We start from the raw sequence: 19,662 nt of genomic DNA, 5'->3' as shown, positions 1-19,662 counted from the left end.
GTGTAGTTTTATCTTCACAATAAGACATAATATGTTAAAACATATAATGTTTTCAGTTTCAATAGGTTTTTCTCAGTAACACAGTCGTACATACAGTTAGTTCAGTATACAGTTGTATATACTCGTATATTACAGACGAGCTTTTGGACCATTGACTAATTTTGCGTCGGTATTTTCCTGAAAACCTATTCTCTCTTGTATAAACAAAGCTATGACAAATACAATATAGACTCAGGAAATAAGACATAAAAACAAATTAAGTAGGTTTGTATTTTTTTTTTAAAGAATTACTAACATTCCTATTTGTCTTTATATTTTGTATGCAATATTGCTATCAAAATACAATTTTACTGAAATCTTGTTTTAAAAATCTGATATTTAGAATCTGAATGCTACCATTTGTTACCATGTTTTATGTCATATTAATCCTGTACCGTTTTTTTAATTAAGTGACATATTTACGTCATAATTGATGTAGATTTAAAGATCTAAAATTGCGTAACATAACTTACAACAGAGCAAAAAAATCCTTGACTACACCGACATTAAATAAATAGTTTAGTAACGTTTTATCAATCTTTTAAATAAGGATTAATTACTAACGAAATTTGATAATATATATTTTAATTTACTTATTATTTGAAACCGTAACTGTCTTAGAATAGAGTATATTTTTGGGTGATGAATTTTAAAAATCTTTCGAGATGTTTATGCCGATCTTGCTTACTAGAAAACTTTAAACTTTAGCGAGAACCTCTGGCTCTGTTCCAATATATGATTGGAAGTGAAACTACCGAAGATAACTTTAAGGAGTTTAATCGCCTGGAAATATTTTATTACATTTTGAAATAAATGTTTGCAAAAATATATCTGATTAATTGCGATAAATACATTTATTATAAATTTACATCATATTTTTCGTAATATATTTATTTGTATTTACTCTTCTGCCAATTTACATACGTATGTTAATTAATCACAATTATTTTTTATTGACGCTAACTTCAATATTTTTTCAACTACTATATATAGTCTCTTATTGAGTCAAGCTATCTCTATTCCACATCCGTTAAGTAGCTTTTGCGTGAAAGAGTAACAAAAATTCATCTATCCATCCTCACAAACTTTAATAATATTAGTAGGATAAAAAACAAACGTTTCTTTATAAAATTAGTTTAACAAAACCGATTTTAGTCAAAATAAATCTAAGACTCAATTAACTCGTATGACAAACTTAAATATGAATCATTACAACATATAAGGAACATCAAAGTTAATGGCAAGCTACGTGAGAGCGAGGACTTTCTAGCGGATAGTGCAGCAGTTATTTGAATAAGTCAAATATTTTCGTTAAAGACTAAAATTTTCTGCTCATTCCTATACAGTTATTTTATATGCTATGTTTAAGCTGGAATATAAACTTTAGAGGGAATTGAAAAAGTAAAATACAGTATTTAAAATACTTAAAAAAAAGGCAGACTGGTGGCAAATCGGTCTGATGATAAGTGGTCACCGCTGCTCAAAGATATTAGCACTGTAAGAAATATCAACAATCGCTTACATCGCCAATGCTACACCAACTTTGGGAATTAAGAGACATCCCTACTGTCTATAGTTATACAGTGAGTTATCACTATTCAAAGTGAACGCAACAATATTAAGTGTGAAGAGTGAGTTGTACCTACCCAAACGGGCTTGTAAGAAGTCCTACCGCCGAGTGGTAGTTATATTTTTATTATATATCTAATTATACTTGACTTTCGCAAAAAAATCTGAAATATAAACTACCAAAAAGAAATGAAATGTTGCCTCATAGCATTTACTTAAAATAATTTCCCAACAGATTTTCTAGACAGTTTTTATGACAGTATGTTCCTTTAATAACAGTTATATATTTTAGTTTAATTTTGCATTGAATAAAATCTCAAACTTTATGAAATTAAATAATTAAATTTACTAAAAATAAAATAGTAAAATATTGTATATTAAAAAGATAAAATTCAAGCATTGTTTTTAGTTTCAATGACCTCCAGTCTATGTTTCAACAAACACTCGTTATCAAGGTGCTCATCTAAGACCCACACAATGCCCAATTAATACACCCCTATTGTGTGGCTCATAATGAACCGAACGCTTCGCTGACAAAGAACTCGGTCGGAATACCACGTGCAGACTGAGCCAATTAATTCAACAATGACAAGAGTTAATATATTTAAAACAATTACGTCATCACTTAAAACAGCAGGTAATTTGTAATTATTTTAACCTAATTAATGACAAATATAGATGAGTATTGTCCTAGTCTATATTGTAAATTATAAATAGAATACTGTTAACTTTTTTATTGTTGCAAAAAGGTTATAATTAAAATTTAAAAAAGGTCGATACATGTTAAGAATAAACAAAATATTATAAAGTATAATATAATAAAGTATAAAATATAAATATATTAAGTATATAAATATAAATATATTAAGTATATAAATATAAATATATTAAGTATATAAATATAATAAAGTATTTTTGAAATGTCCTTGATGCAGGTTCTCCAACAAGATGTCAAAGTTTCTCTTAAACATACTCCTAATACAGGAAACAAAATACAACGAAATATTTTGCAGTATTCCGGCCACATCAACGTTATAAGTATTAAAAGTCGAATGCTTAACATTAATTTTCTTAAATGTTTAGCTCCTTAATTGATATTGATGGATTGGCGTGTCCGGATTAGACCACGTGATGGTAAGTTGTCCCCACCGCCCGTAAACATTGGCGATGTGAGAAATATTAACCATTCCGTACATCACCAATGCATACCTTGGGATATAATATGTTATATCATTTGTGCCTGTAGGTCTACTCACTACACACTCACCCTATAAACTGGAATAGAACAATACTATATATTACTGTTTGGTGGTAAAATATCTAATGAGTAGGTGAAACCTACCCAGCCAAATTGAAAAAAGCCCTACTCTCAAGTGAAATATTGAAAACTAAGTAATTATTAAGTTTCTTTCGTCGATTCTTATTAGGTATTCTTAGGTAGGAATAAAGCTTGAAAAAAATGGATATGTCATTGGCCCATTTTGCGCTTAATTTTTCATATTCATTTTGAAAAGAATAATTTTACTACTAGAAAAGAAATGGCTATTTCAAATTAACTCGGTTTTCGAGAAAACACATACATAGCTGGTGCTCCAACGTCTTCGTTACCAATTAGAGTTAACTCGTGTCTTTAGTGAGTGTTTGTTTATTTATTGCGCGTTTACTTCACTGCTCAGTGGTCTTCACAAATTCCGATATCTCTGATCACTTCATATATTGTAATTAACTTTATTAACATAATTGAAAAATAGAATTGAAAAGGGAATTACGATACAATAATGTTAGTTGTCATTATTAAGAATACAATGTTATTGATATCCAATTACGTGCGTGGGAAATCGATAGTTATTTTAGTTATTAGACGACCAAACAGCGCTCTATATTCTATATTCCTGTGTCCCGTTCCTTGTATCAAGGAAACAAAGGATAGCTAAAGCAATATGATAGATAAGCTTCGAACCTTCTCATAAGGGAGAGGAGGTCTTAGGCCAGCAGTGGGACACTAACAGGCTTTTCCAGTGTCATGGGCTAAGATCGAAACAAACAGTCTTGATAAAAAAAAAATTGGAATAAAAAAACATCGATAATACTACGTTTAAATTAAAACGTTTATTACACAAATGCGAAAAACATAAATTTATACATATATATTAAAAAACTTTATAAATTCCACTCTATTGATGCACGTAAAATGTTGTGAAAACGAACAGTAAATAGAAAAGTTTGTGTAGTGCAAAATATAATCTCGCTTTGAAGTACGTTTTTATTGTAATAAAAGTAACAAAATAATTTTCAACATTTAAACGAGGTGCACACTCGTATGATATTACATTTACATAATTAAACTTGTTTATGTTTTTGTGTAATTGTTTCTCATATTTTTTATATGAGAAACAATTACACAAAACACAATATTTGATTTTAAGAATCATGTTGTGCTTACTTCTTAGAGTACAATATCACATAATGCAAAATGTTTATTGGAGCCCAGATAGCTCAGTAGTTAATTTCCTTTTATTATTAACTCGTATTCGGCGTTGAAGGAAAACATCTAGGAAACCTGCATGTGTTGGATAAAAATCTGCCACATGTATATCCATTAATTCGCATTGGAGCAGCGTGCTTCTTAACGGAGGGAAGTCCTTAACCCAGCAGTGAAACGTTTAGAGGTTATTACTTTCACGTTTCAATATTAAAATACTAGTTTCAGCTCGGGAGTCAATCCCTAGTGTTACGGGTTACCTACTCCTCGTAGGTATTGTACTCCTGACAACGTATATGCAAAAATTCAAGATGGTTGGTTGATTGTGTGATAAATAAACTCACTTTCCCATTTATAATATTAGTTAGGATGAAAGTAAAAAATTACACAATTATATTTTAGCTTCCGATATTATAACATTCAACAGAATACATATAAACAAGTGACAATTATTATGTAACAGTAACGATGAATATGAATTCCAATTTAATAATCATAATGTAGTATAGAAGTGATATTCTTTAAGATATTGACAATCCAATCGGTTGGTAGCTTTACATTTAATTTAATTTATAACATTACGGTTCATAAGTGCCTTGAATTAAGAATAATTTGATTTTGGTTTCGAATATTGTAACCGACACATAGATTCTGAGTTTAAAGTTTGCTGAATAATAACAGTGTCTGTTCCCAAAATACGAAAACAAATAGACCTGTTTTTACTTTTTAGATAAAATCGATTTATCGATTATAATTAGTTTTGTCCGTTATTGTATAATAATAATAATAATATCCTGGGACATTTTTCACACACAGCCATCTGATTCTAAATTAAGCTTGTACAGAGCTTGTGCTATGGAAACCAGACACTTGATATACTACATATACTATTTTTCTTTTGTAAATACATACTTATATAGATAGTTACACCCAGACTCAGGACAAACAGACATGTTCATGCACACAAATGTCTGTCCTGGGTGGGAATCGAACCCACAACCTTCGGCGTGAAAGGCAAGTGTTCTACCAACCACGCCAACCGGCTCGTCAAATATATATTGCAGTACACAACAATTATTTAAGAATTAGTAGCGAAAATTAATACAATTACAGATATAATTATTTTTATAAATATTGTCAACTATATAATCTGCTGATATCCAAATCCAAAGAACGTACTACAATTACGCTACTACGGTACTACTATTAATTACTTATCCAATAATAATGATAAATAAGAATGAGCACAAACCGCGATTATTGAAAATATATGAAAATCAATACCTAATGGTTTCTTTCATTAAGTTCACAAGTAAGCAAATGAAGAAATGTTCAAACTCTTGGACCTTAATGAAATTGATACTATGAAGACTAAAATCTTCTAACTTTCAAGGAGCTATGTAAAATCCATTACTTTTAATATTTCATGGAAAATATTTTTGAATGTCATTTTAGTGAGAATATTGGAAAGTCATCTATTCTGCGTTAGGACGACACTTATTATAAACTGCTCTGCGTTCATAAATACGCTTACAGCGAGTTTATGTCAAGAGTAGACAAAACAATATAAAACAAAATGGCGTCAGTATAAGTTCATAAATTAAAAAGAGAACAAATTTGTAGAAACGATTTTTTTATCTATGGCTGTGGCGAATATTCGTAACAGTGTTTTTAATTGTAAAGTCAAATTGACACCCGATTATACTACAAAATACAACAATATAAAGCAATGTTTTTATTATTATATTATTATCATCAATGTTTGAAGTCATTAGGATCGTAAGCATTATTGACCATTGCTTAAAACGTCAACACGTCACCAACTATTATTTTATAATTACTGGTAAGATTTTATGTTCTTTGTACCTGTAATTACACAAATTAATGGGAATTCATTTCAAAACATAAAAAGTTTCAAAGTATGGTTCTCTGGTCAATTGAAAAAACAGAAACAGGGAAAACGGAAAGACTATGTAGTCTATGTTTAAACCAAAATCATAAATTTTAAACCACTAAAATTTATTTTCAGAAAACATTTCAATTTAAAGACTCATCAGACCTGGTAAAACCTGATAAAACAAATTCAACAGTCCTATTTTTTATTAGGTTTTACAACGATTACTTATAAGAGAGATAAATCATAATAATTTTGAGGTCGTTTAATTTTCAATGTTTTATTATCTATGAACATGTAAGTTTTATAGTAATATAGAGTTAGTATATTAAATAATAATTTTTTTCAAATTGTTACAACGTACATTACAATAAATACATAGATTATATTTTTATTACCAAATACAGGTGAATTATTTTTTTTTCTATTTTTTCTGGTACGTATGGTGTTAAATAAATAAATAAATATTAACCGAGGTTGAAGAGCATTTGTCATTTATCATTTAAATAAGACAAACCTTTTTGGAAACATGAACATTTATCATAAGAAAAAAATCTCTCATATCCGTACGATAAAATATACAAGATGATGACAGGTCGTAACACATCAAAAATTAGCGTTTATTGCATTGTAGACTTTACTACGTTGTATTAGAATTCATTTGTATTGTGAGAATTGAGTGAAAACAACTAATTACTTTTGACGATGGAAAGATTAGACTAAGATCATAGCACGTTTGATGTGCGGTTTTATTGTACTCTTAGTATGATGTTACAAGTACCTATAATAAACTTGTTCAAATAAATAATTAGAAAGCAAAACAGCACTGAACAACCCAAATTCGGCTTACAATGACGTGGCTTAGGAGCTATACCACAATTTTTTATATGTATCTAAGTATATAAAATATTTTTGATTCGTATTTATGTTCCATCGCAAATATATTCTAGTGCGTGTGTAGCAGTGACATCATAAATTTTGTAGCTATACTTTTTTAGCTGAAAAATATTTCAAAAAGTTATCATATATTTTATAAAATATACTTTTATTATATTTAATTACATAATAAAATCATTTTTTATTTAATTTTTTATTAAGATCGATCTTATTTTGATTGCTATAAATAACCCCTAAAATTATTTTTAAAATACTAAAAAATGTACGACATTATTTGATTATCATGTTAATGCCTACCAAATTATAAGAAGAAACTTAAAAGATAAATAATTTACTTATGTATCATATAAATGAGACCATTAAATTAAAATTATAGTAATATTTATATTTTAAAAGACTTTTCATTTCACAGCTGACGAGAACGGGTCTATATCTGAGACGATACCGGATCGGCCAGTCGAGCTAAAGAGCTTCCCAAAACTCTGCGAGCAACGAAGGAAATTTCCTGTTTTATACAAGCTCGAATTTCAGGTAAGAATCAATTCTTAGAAAACGTTGGAACGTGTGTATTTAACGTAGTTGGTTAAACCTTTACATTTTATAAAGCGTGTGTAGTGTTTGTTTCTCACTGGCAAAACAATATTTTTCATCATGTCAATTGAAAACATTTGTACTTTTTAAATGTTTAATAATTTTTCGTATCAAAAACGGCTTTAATGTTAATAATTTTTAAGGTATAGTATTAATAATACTGCAGTTGATTTAAGGCTTTTTTAATAAGGTGGTAGAGAAGATAATGATGTACGCGACAATGAGTGATGTATTAGTTGAACGGCTGCTTATAAAGATTTTTATCACAAGAGTTAGAGTGCAATTAGAATACTGGTTTACTTAACATTTTCATTGGTACACCTCAATATAATCCATTTTCAAGCGGAAGTATATCTGAAAAGGTATTTTATGTCTTTAAAATTAAGGTTTTTAATACCGTACAAATTTTTACTCTCTTATTTATTCTTATAATTATGTTTCTATTACAAACATTCTCTGGAAGAGATCCCTGATATGTTTTTGTACAATACAAAAACATATCAGGGAATAAATTAATATATGCTTAACACAGTTAATCGTAAGAAAAAACTATTAATTTAAATTATAAACATGCGTGTTCTTAAATAGTTATATTCAATTTTTGTTACTTAAAACGAAATGTAAATACTCAAATGTTATTTCCTAAAAACTGTTGTTAATAGAATATTTGATCTAGGTCTATAAAACCATAACACGGGGAGACGATGCCAATATTGCCAAGTCGCCAAAGGCTTTGACGCTGAAAATCTCGCTAATGAAGTAATACTGCACTAATGAAAAAGAGACCTTAATTAATGATAATTAAAAATTATGCCTGACATTTTTCAAACTCGGAGCGCATATTTTTAATTATTTTATATTAAAAATGTTCTGTTTTTCGTGGCTCCATCTGCGTACATTAGTAAAGAATAGAGACCGGACAATATTCTGATATTTCTGATAAAAGCAGCTTAAAATCAAAATATATTTTAATCAAGTAAGTTCTTACCACAATATTTAAATTTTACTTGATTAAGTTAAAAAGATTAATTAACCTGTTTTAACGGTCATGCAAAACACCCAATCATCAACACGATATTCTATATTATTTCTTCATACTCATGACTCTCGTTAGCTAACTGTCAAACGGATAAATCAATAGAAGATATTTGTTTAAGGAACTTGCCCTTAATAACTTGACCTGAGCTAAAATCAAACACCGACGTATGTATGGAAATAAATTGATGTTATCTTTTCCCATGTAAACATAAGTAACATAGCTGTCAATTATATGAATAAATACGACATCCCAAAGAACAAATGGGTGTAAGATAAAAAAATATATTAAAAAAGTAATAGTCTTTAAAAATCCCACTGCTGGTCAAAGGTCTCTTTTCGTGGAGAAGGTTTCACCTTATTTCACATGGATGTTCCAATGAGGGTTGGTGGATACACATGTGGCTTAATTTCATCTGATACATATAAATTTTCTTAAGATAATACCCCATCCGTAAAATTTAGTGGTGCGTGTTTATACAAGCAACTCAACGGCGAAGATTCGCGTGTTCTAACCTACAGTGGTTTACGAAAAACGAAAAATTACGTACAAATTTTTTCTACGAAAACATATTTTCCTTAAACTGACGCTACTAACAAAATACCGTCTTGATTATCTTACTCATTCACGTTCTGAGTTGGTTCTCAGCCAATAAACTTTACCTTATCAAGATAAACTGAAACTCAGAGGTAGAAAATATAATTTCCTAAATTACTGTTATACTATTCTTCGCTTCTTATTTGAATTTATGAAATATTAGACACACACTTACGGTGATACAACACTTTGATGCATAAGTTGGTAAAAAGCAAAAAGTACGTAATTATAAATTTCTATTTTGATTATAATTACATACTTTTTGTTTTTACCCCATAAATATTCTTTCACAATTGTTGTGTTTATATACAAAATATTTTTTTTGCGTCATGTATTTATTGTGTAACTTATATACAATATCAATCAGCGTTAATACGTTATTAACATTTTGTAAATGAGTTAGATGAAAATTTAAACGTAGTATAAAGATTTCATAGAAATAAAAGTAATTAAACGCTTAGATTATTTGTGAATTTTATTTTTATGAAAGTAAGCAAATTATAAATTGCACGCCACATAAAACTCCGACGAACAATTACATTTTGTGGACGCGAACGTTTTAATTATTTGAAACATATTCTGACCAAATTATCTTACTTTCATTTCTTATTCAAAGCAATTCACTTATAGAATACAATTATTGTATTATTTTATGCGTACTGTTTTGATATCTACTTTTCTTTATTAAACGTAAGAAAAAGCTAGAAAGAGACTGATCCCAAGTCATGGGTTATTTATCTAGCCTTTAAGTTAGCCTATTTAATTTAAATTAAAAATAGTACCATCTTCCTTTTTTAAATAAATATTTTTTTTATATTTGTCTTCATTTTATCCGTAAAATTGTAGTTGATTAATTAATAATTCTTAAAAAAACCTTTACGAATTTTCCGTAGAGGTTTACGTAACGTATCCGATGAGCGTAGCGCTCGCGTAGACTTTGTAGCCCCTTATTAAAAATCTCATGCATTCAAGCGTACTTTAAGTTACACTTTGAAGATTTATATTTAAAAATATATATTGAATAGGTTTAAAAGAAATTTAAAAATTTCACTTCTTGGCGAATGAATAAGCATACATATAATGTTTTGCATTACGGCTCTCATATATATGAAGCTTTCATTTCCAGTTCAAATTTGTGTGTACAGTTTTATTTAAAAATGTTTACTAAACATATTTTCATTATTTTTTCTTTATTTAAATTTTCGAAATAGATTTATACATACGCTGAATACGGTACACTGCTTAAGACAATCTTATATCTATAAATATATTTTAGAGCTTCGCTTTTATTTAATAAAAAGCATAATCCAACTAAGCGAAGTTATAAACGATTTTAATAAAGTCTCTTGGAGTGCAAAGCGACAGATAGTAGCCGCTGTAAGCCCTTTAAATCCAGTTAAAAGATGTCCCCTACGAGCAAGATTTCAGTTTATATGAGCGTTTTTATCATTCCGTCATTAAAAAGAAAAACATTCATTTTATTTAATGTTTTTCACATTTCGTTGAATAATGGATAAATTGTGTTTTTTTGAAATGATGTTGAAAAATGAATGTTATGTCTTGGTTAGTGGTTAGTACCGAATCGAAACACAAGTTGCCAGGTTCGAAAGCATTTTTTACAGTTCATTTTACCAAGAATTTCTTAGTAGCGGAAAAATCGAGATGAAGCACGTGCCTCGAAAAGAAAGTGAAGCATTGGGTCTTACTCCTGATATCTTTATCGGGAAGATTAACTTACTGAAAATAGCGCAAAATATTAGGAACACCGCAACAAAAGTGGTGATGTAGTCGCCTGCTCAAAGTAAATAAAAGTACCTCCTATGGTGAATAGGGTGGAATTTAACTTTGTTATTGATATTCCCCAGTTTTCAATAGTATATAAATATTAATTATGATATATTAAACCAAAAATACAACGAAATAAACTACATGGAACTAACAATTGGAATGACGAACTGCATAATATTATAGTCCTTCAGTATGATATTTAGTGCAGAGAACTTACACTCCTAAGCGTATTGTTAATGATATAAGATGTATACCAGGGATCTATAAAATATATCTAAAAGTCCTATCAATCGTTCCATATATGAGACAAGTAAACTGTTTAGGTCCAGAATTATATTTTGGGTCGAACCGATAAAATGTTAAATTCGGTTGTTCTAGAAATTCTCAATCGAAGACATTTGAAAATTGATAGTTTTGTATTGAGGGAATAGTGCGCCTGTATTTGTGTACACGCAATTAAATTCAATAAAATATATCTTGCACAGTTGATTATACTCCGTTAGGAATGAGCGTCGGAAAATAAAAAGTATGTAAAAACACAGTATTCTCACTCATTCACGAATGTTGCTTAGGATTATGTAAAAACTTTTTATAAAAATTGTTAATATGTCATTGTCTATGGGTGTTGGTGACCACATACCATCAGGTAGCCCATATGTTCGTCCGCCTTCCTATTCTATATATAAAAAAGATATAACCAATTCATATACGTATTTTATGTAAATTCTACTTACATATTTAATAATTAAATAGTTAATAAGCTGCAGACGCGTACATTTGCACATTATGATTTGAATTTTAAAAGTTTGCGCTTATCAGATTTTTATTATTTGAATTTTAATTATTTCTCATATAATAACATTTTGGTACATTTATCTTCGTTATATTTTTTTCCTCATTCACCCCGTGATTGCTCTTTACACTATAGTGTATATATCTATTAATAACGTTTTTTTCAAGGTAACAAATTTATATAATTTAACTTAGATGTATATCGACTTTCATAATTACAAGACATTACATACATATCAATGGAATCAAGTGAATGTAATTAAAATTAATAATTCACTTAAAGGTCACCGCTTGGTCGTGCCTTACGGACGAACGACTGATTACATTATAAACAGGATAAAATGTTCGATGTAAAATAGTAATAACTTTTAAAGGCATGCAAAGATCGCGTGTATTGCATTTTTTTTTTTTTTTTTATAGAATAGGAAGGAGGACGAGCATATGGGCCACCTGATGGTAAGTGGTCACCAAACGCCCTTAGACATTGGCATTGTAAGAAATGTCAACCATCGCTTATAGCCAATGCGCCACCAACCTTGGGAACTAAGATTTTATGTCCCTTGTGCCTGTAATTACACTGTCTCACTCACCCTTCAAACCGGAACACAACAATATCAAGTATTGCTGTTTTGCGGTAGAATATCTGATGAGTGGGTGGTACCTACCCAGACGAGCTTGCACAAAGCCCTACCACCAGTATAATACTAGCATAATACTGATACAACTAGTTATAAATCAAAAACAAAACTGTCGTAAAAACAACATTCAATTTCATAAAGTATATACGTCTTAAGTACGTATATACACCAATATCACGCAGCTACAGACTTTTTAAAGTTTAAGCAATACTTTTGAGCTCACGTTGTTTATATACAATAAATTATACCCGGGTTACAAACCTATCCATTATTTTGAAAGAAGAAGTTGTTTTAAGTTTTTCTAAATAACACATCCAACCAAATACTTCAGACTATTTTGTTAAAATAAAATACGTGCATTCTACGTTATGTTAAATCTTCAAATTATTTTTAAAACTTACATATTATACTTGAAAAAGGCGTGTTGTTATTATTCGTTAGTTTTCATAAGGGATATATTTTAATTTAAATGATCTCTTCTCCGGGGAAACTATCAATTTTCAAACATATACCAGCTTTGTATTTAATTTAATATTGTAAAATCATTGAAAATTAAGAACCTACTCGAGTAAAGTATATTAGGTTATATTTGATGTTTTCAAATACCATTCATTATTGAAAGGTTTTATTACCATCTTCAACTTTATTATAGGATTTGTAATTGTAAAAATATTAAAGTTAATTACGTAATAATTACACAAATTATCTGCAGTCGTTTAAAGTTCCATATCAATCAATTTATTATTAACAAGCTTATCTTATCTGTTATTGTATTGTAACAAGCAGCAACATATTAACACAAATAATTCAGTATATTTATTTTTTATTTTTATGAACTTCGAATATATAAAAACCAAAAAAACGCGCAGAATTTTTTTAAAATAAATACCATCTTCACACTAAGCATAAAAAACCATTTGGAATAAAAGACTTCTCTTGAAATTGTTTTCTTTCATTAATTGGGGTCAGCGGATGTATACGCTAAAAGAAGAGCAATAGTTGTATTATTTCTTTGTTCGAAATCTTTAAAATTGTGCCAGTCTTAAGACTTGTATATTTCTTTCTTAAATATCATATTTTAGCAATCAAGTAATATAGGGTAGAGAATTCATTGTTAAAAATCTGGTATTCCCCACACTATATTGAACCTAGGGCTTACATTCTAGCTCTTGGAGCTAATTATAAAATAAATTTTTAATGACAGTCCCTACTATCAAATATCACTAGTCCCTAGTGATATTTAATGTCTCATAACTTAACTTATATAAATCCCCGTGTAAATATATTCATTAAATTATTTAAAACAGTTTTTGAGGAATTAATACATAACTAAACGAATATTCCTTACGTATTACATGTATAGGGTTGTAAAGAAAGTTAAAAAAAGCAGTTTAATTTGACACAGTCTTTGCAATCCTACTATTTCGGAAATAATGTTTTTATATTCATTGCCTGTTAAAATTTAGAACTTCTATTGTAACCGTGCCAAGCTGTATCAATGTCGTGTCAATCCGTTGCTCGAATAATATTTTGGCTTAAGGTCACAATAATTGTAAGTGTAATTCGGTTTGTGAGTAAAATCTCATATATATTTTATTAAATCTTGTCAAAGTATTTTATGTTATGTCATATTTTCGTAAATTATTATTTTATATCAAAATCCAAATCCGGTTCTTCCCTTTGATATTATAACCATTATTCATAAATTACCGTTTATTGGGTTCTGCCGGTTGATAGAGGATAATTTTGATTAATGAGAAAGAACCGCTTGCTGCAGACGTTTGAAACATTATTATGAAAATTAGCTTAAATTAGGAATCCTTTTAACTGTACTATTTCGGACGCGAAATGTGTTGAGATAAGTAATATTATGTGGATATTTTAAGAAACATTTTTTAATGTTTGTATATATTTTTGTATCAATTTATTTTTTTATAACATATAAAGTCAAAATGAATATTAATCGTGATTGAATCACTCGTAGTCCACTGCTGGACATAATCCTCCAAAGTCTCCCAAAACCCCCGGATGGAATCCGGTCGGGCACTTCAGTTTGCTAATTTTTCAAGTTATAATAGCAAATTATAAAATATTTATAGATAGTCTCACCATTAGTCATCAAGGGTGGGATGCATTTGTTGAAAACTTTCATCTTCAAACAATGCAGTACATGTGACGTAACTTGATGAAAGTTGCCAAATGCTGCCCATCCCACACGTATTCTTCAAATATCCGTTCTCGAAGTAGTTCCTACAAAGCTGTATAACCTAATCCAGATTAGCATATTTACCAACTGAAACAATTAAAACTATTTTATAATGAGTTAGAGAATAAATAGATATAAAGAACATAAATCGCAAACGCCGATTTTACTTTTACAATATTTTGTACTGACGACATTCAGCTTAAGATTACGTTAGCATATTCAATACTTTTGAAAATATTTTCTGCATCGCCAAGAGTAGAAATTTCATATTAATGATATTTGTTAATGATATTGACGATATCGATGCAATATTTACTAACCTTCAGATATACCCAAGTATACTGACCCTCCCAATAAAAGGGCGTGGCTTCAATATTTTTTAGTTTTTCTCGTATTTTTAAATTCCAGCCAATAATGCTCATAAATACAGTTTTGCTAGTTTTTCTTGTTCACCGCTTTTAAGCTATCATCTAATATTAAATTATAATTAAGTTTTTTTTCTAATTAAAATGAGTTTCAGTTTTATTAAAGCATTTTTGAAACGTCAGTTTTTGCTTGTCAATTCCACTGAACACAAAAGTATCGATTGGCGAGTGCTTAAGACGGCTTTATAAGTAAAGTATCCTTTTGATCATCCCTTATCTTTGATCCCTTAAGACTGATCTTATTTCATTGAAAAGAACACCTTGCCACAAATTTTGCGATATTGTTTGTGTAAAATCAACATTTTCATAAAATCAAAAGATGACCTAAATGTCTTATAGTATTATTATTATTTTAAGAAACGATAAGATTTAAATAAAACTGCTTTACATTCATGGCTTGATTGCACTAACTAACCCTGTGTCGCAAGCTGAGACAACTATACATAATTACTTAACTCGTACTTGATTTCAAAAAGTTAATTTTGAATAAAGGAATTATTCATTTTAATTAATATTTAATTTTATATTTTGAATATAAGTAACGTCAATATAAAATACGCTTACACTTTCACGACCCCATTTTGAGTTCTATTTTTGAATATTCATTAACTGAAGTAAAAGGTCAGGGGGATATTTTTAAGTATTCCAAAGCGAAGTGTTTAGTAACATCTCTCGCTCCACTGACACTGAACCGCTTCGTTGAAAACTAATGAACTAGTTAATTATGAACAAATTTCAACATTTTGTCGAGTGTCATATTTACAGTTATAAAGGTTATTTGGTTTCTATATTGGCAGAGGCCCGCGTTACAGTATTGTTTATGGAGTTACTAACAATATTACGAGAGGAAAAAACGCTTTTTAATGATTAATGATTAAAATTACCTATTTACGAGTATATGTTTGAGATAGCAACAAACAAATATGTACGTTAACTTGTTGCGTACATGTTTTATGTTCATTCCGTTGTTATAACTTCTAAAAGACTCAACCGATGTTGATGAAATAAAGACCAAATTCCCAAGTACTTTAACTTAACTTTTTTAAGTTTGATTTATACCAGTACTAGACTTTAAATAATAATCCTGTTATTTACATTTTTACACATTTTTTTAAAATAATATTTACATCATTTATATTTATTTGGAGAATAGTATTGCAACATTGAGGGACTTGACAATGCTCTAATATAAAATTGTCGATCATTGTAGAAGCAATTATTTATAAATATATTAATAACTAGCTGCTACCTGCGATTCTTTTCTTATCAAATTTATATTTGCCATTGACACTAAATTTTCAGTACTTTTTTGTGTAATTTAAATACAATTGTTAAGTACAGTGCTTTAGGCGTGATAGGGTAACAAACAGACAGACATAATAATAAATAATAATAAATAACTTTATTCACCAAAAAGAAACAAAGACAAAAAAAATTAAGGTACATAATCATAAAAAGAGACATGGTCAAAAAAAATTTAAAAAATGGCAGTGTTTTCTTTCTCATAGGTCGGAAAGTTTTTGGTTACGTACCTGAAATATTCACTTTTGAGAATAGAGGCTGAAATCGGTAAGAGCGATATCAGATTATTACACAGGCTCACATACTTTTCAAATCTAAGATCTAGGAGATATGTTACACAGTGTTATGTTATTTATTCAAGCTCACGGTTCTCGTTAGTTCACTGTCAAACGAATACATGGAGGTGTTTATTAAAGGTATAATTATATTTATAGTTGTAATTTGTAAATCGTATTAGCTAAACTCTACCTACACCAAGGCTCTGTGAAGTGTGTATTGTTATATCCTTTATGCCTGTTGTTTTAGGCTTCCGCAAATATTATCATAAATAATTACACTATATGCGTTTAGAGAATGAAATCCTGGCACATATTACATATAATATTTATAATATGTGCCAGGATTTGTTTCGTCAATGCAATTTGAATAATTGAATTCAAATTGGATAATCCTTTTTACAGACTAAAAAAAACAATATTCAACTTTTTATTTAATGTTTTTGATATAAACAAAATATGGTTAGTTAAAGTAATTTTGTTTCCGACGGTGTAAAGTAATTTCACTTGAAGGGAGAGTGTTAAAAACCAAATAATGAAATAATACATAATATAATCGACAATAGCGCTTTAACAATTTATTTAATGACGAATAATCAACCCACTATTATAATCATGATGGGTTAGCATCAGCAATAAAAACAAATAAATAAGACACCGTCATTTTTATTGATGTTTTGAGATTTATTTTTTTATTTAAGACCCTAATTTTTCCTTTTTTTACAGACAGCAACAAAAGTAGAAACGCACGCATGTCGTCACGCGCAAAAGAAGACCAATCTACACAAGAACCAGAATCAAAAAGTAACTCCATGTAAGTTAGAAAAATATATAGATATTAAACAACGTCTTTTTTCTGTTAATAAAAGTTCATATGTAGTGTCTCACGCTCATTTTCCAGTAAAACGTAATGTTACGTGTTATAACATAAGCATTAGTCGCAATTCGACCCGTTCCCTGTGAGCATTATTTTCTTCGCACGTTTTTCGTTGAATTCCTTGAGTGTTACATTATAAGTCGGTTCAGGTTGACGCCTCTTTACGACCACACGCACGTGAATCCTTAATTTTTTTGTATCTGATTATAATCTAACATCTTCACTTTGAGTAAAGTGCTGCTGAGAACTGATCACAATAAGCTGGTTACATATACTTAATATATGTACCCAGTCGGTGGTACATAGGCCGTAACGTTACACCCTAGTTGAGAATATTAGTTACGATAATATTTTAGGTCAGCTTAAAAAGCAATTTCAAATGTTCAATAGCAATATAAATGAATATAAAGGTATGACACATTTGAAAATAGAATTAAATACGTATTTTGCGTTGTTATATTCTATATGCTAATTTGGATTAGATACACTATACAATCAAATAGGTTTCATTTAATGTAGGTGTTAGTGTCATTAAATAGTGTAATTTAATAGAACCTATTTAATATAGTTGCGGTCTCAATCGGGTTAAACGTAAAGTCTGTAATGCCGCCATTACTGGTGGTAGGGCTTTGTGCAAGCTCGTCTGGGTAGGTACCACCCACTCATCAGATATTCTACCGCAAAACAGCAATACTTGATATTGTTGTGTTCCGGTTTGAAGGGTGAGTGAGCCAGTGTAATTACAGGCACAAGGGACATAAAATCTTAGTTCCCAAGGTTGGTGGCGCATTGGATATGTAAGCGATGGTTGACATTTCTTACAGTGCCAATGTCTAAGAGCGTTGGTGCACATGCAGGTTTCCACAGGATGTTTTCTTTCACCGTCAAGCGCGAGATGAATTATAACCACAAATTAAGCAAATGAAAATTCAGTGGTGCTTACCCGGATTTGAACCCACGATTATCGGTTAAAATTCACGTTATTACCACTGGGCCATCACGGCTTTTATTATTATTGTGAATAGAAAACCAAATATTCACATTTATACCATTAGGAATAATTATATATACATAAAATGTTTTATAAACAATTTACTTTCATGAAAGCTTTATTAAATTAGAAAATAACTCAGTTTTTATACTTTTATTTGAAAACATAATAATTTTTTTATACTTATATTAAAATTGTATAACACAAAGGAATTCTTTGCTTCAACGAAATTGGATCTGGCTTTACAATATTTCACTTACTCCGAGCTCCTATTTAAAAACTTAATCAAAGTAAAAATTGTATTTCAAGCGCAATATCGTAATAATAGTGTTTATTTACAGATGACTACAACAGAGTGGTGCTGCAAACGGTCGACAGAGAACCGGACTCGGATTACATAAATGCTTCCTATATAGATGTACGTATATACTACTATTTATCTAATGTAAAAGTAATGTAACGGCCTGTAGAGTTTTGAATCTCATAATCTTAACTTTAAATCTTATAACTCACCTACAATTGTTCCAGTTTGGGATTTTTAAGCCATAACAACACATTATCTCTTTTTATAGCATTTTGTATTCTGCCGTCAATCCGATTGCGATGCAATTTTGGTTAGTTATTGTCCCTGTTTTATGTACGATCATTTTACAATAATAGGTGCATAAGTCTTTTCGAATAATTGAAGAACACGCGATTATTTTGCTAACTACGAATATGATATTAAGTGCCAATGAATTAGAAACAATTATATTAGATTGAAATTCATTATACTGCGATGATGTAATGGGCAAAACACTAAAACTTTAAATCAAGAAAGTTAATGTAGTATAACGCGGAACATTTACAGAAATAATGTAATTTGAAGAGTTCCCTTCATTCTCGTTTCACTCGCCGTCGTCTTTTAATAAACTTCGTGGTCGCAAACTTTGCGCCCTCGTTAGCTGTCGTCGGATACCTAGAAGTTACTTTAAATAAATGAGAACATTCCAGAATCTGATCATTGGAACTTAGAAGATATTTATATTATCTTTAATTCTCTTTTCGTTACAAATTATTTCTTTAATATGTTATTTTAGACACAATTAATTATATGGTATTTTTTATTTGGAAGCAAAATTAACGTTTCGTATTTGAACATTTTTGTCATTCCACTGCGTTTACATTACATATACACTCAAACGCACATAACAGTCTCTGCGCACAAGCCCGGGCATACGTACGCATTCCTGAGCGATAATTTTCCACCTAAGTCCGCATTGA

General features: G+C 29.5%; 1 protein-coding gene across 1 annotated transcript in view; it reads left to right on the top strand.

Annotated features, from left to right (window-relative positions):
• Positions 1 to 19,662, top strand: part of LOC126774757 (receptor-type tyrosine-protein phosphatase kappa) — a 153,315-nt gene that overhangs the window by 115,799 nt on the left and 17,854 nt on the right. The window contains exons 3-5 of the mRNA XM_050496293.1: positions 7,294 to 7,412; positions 17,258 to 17,345; positions 18,741 to 18,817. Coding sequence (XP_050352250.1) covers positions 7,294 to 7,412; positions 17,258 to 17,345; positions 18,741 to 18,817 — 284 coding nt within the window. The remainder of the gene's footprint in view (positions 1 to 7,293; positions 7,413 to 17,257; positions 17,346 to 18,740; positions 18,818 to 19,662) is intronic.

This window comes from Nymphalis io, chromosome 17, assembly GCF_905147045.1.
Source record: "Nymphalis io chromosome 17, ilAglIoxx1.1, whole genome shotgun sequence".
NCBI classification, from domain to species: domain Eukaryota; kingdom Metazoa; phylum Arthropoda; class Insecta; order Lepidoptera; family Nymphalidae; genus Nymphalis; species Nymphalis io.
The sequence above is the reverse complement of the archived record's forward strand: the minus strand, read 5'-3'. Positions and strand labels throughout refer to the sequence as shown.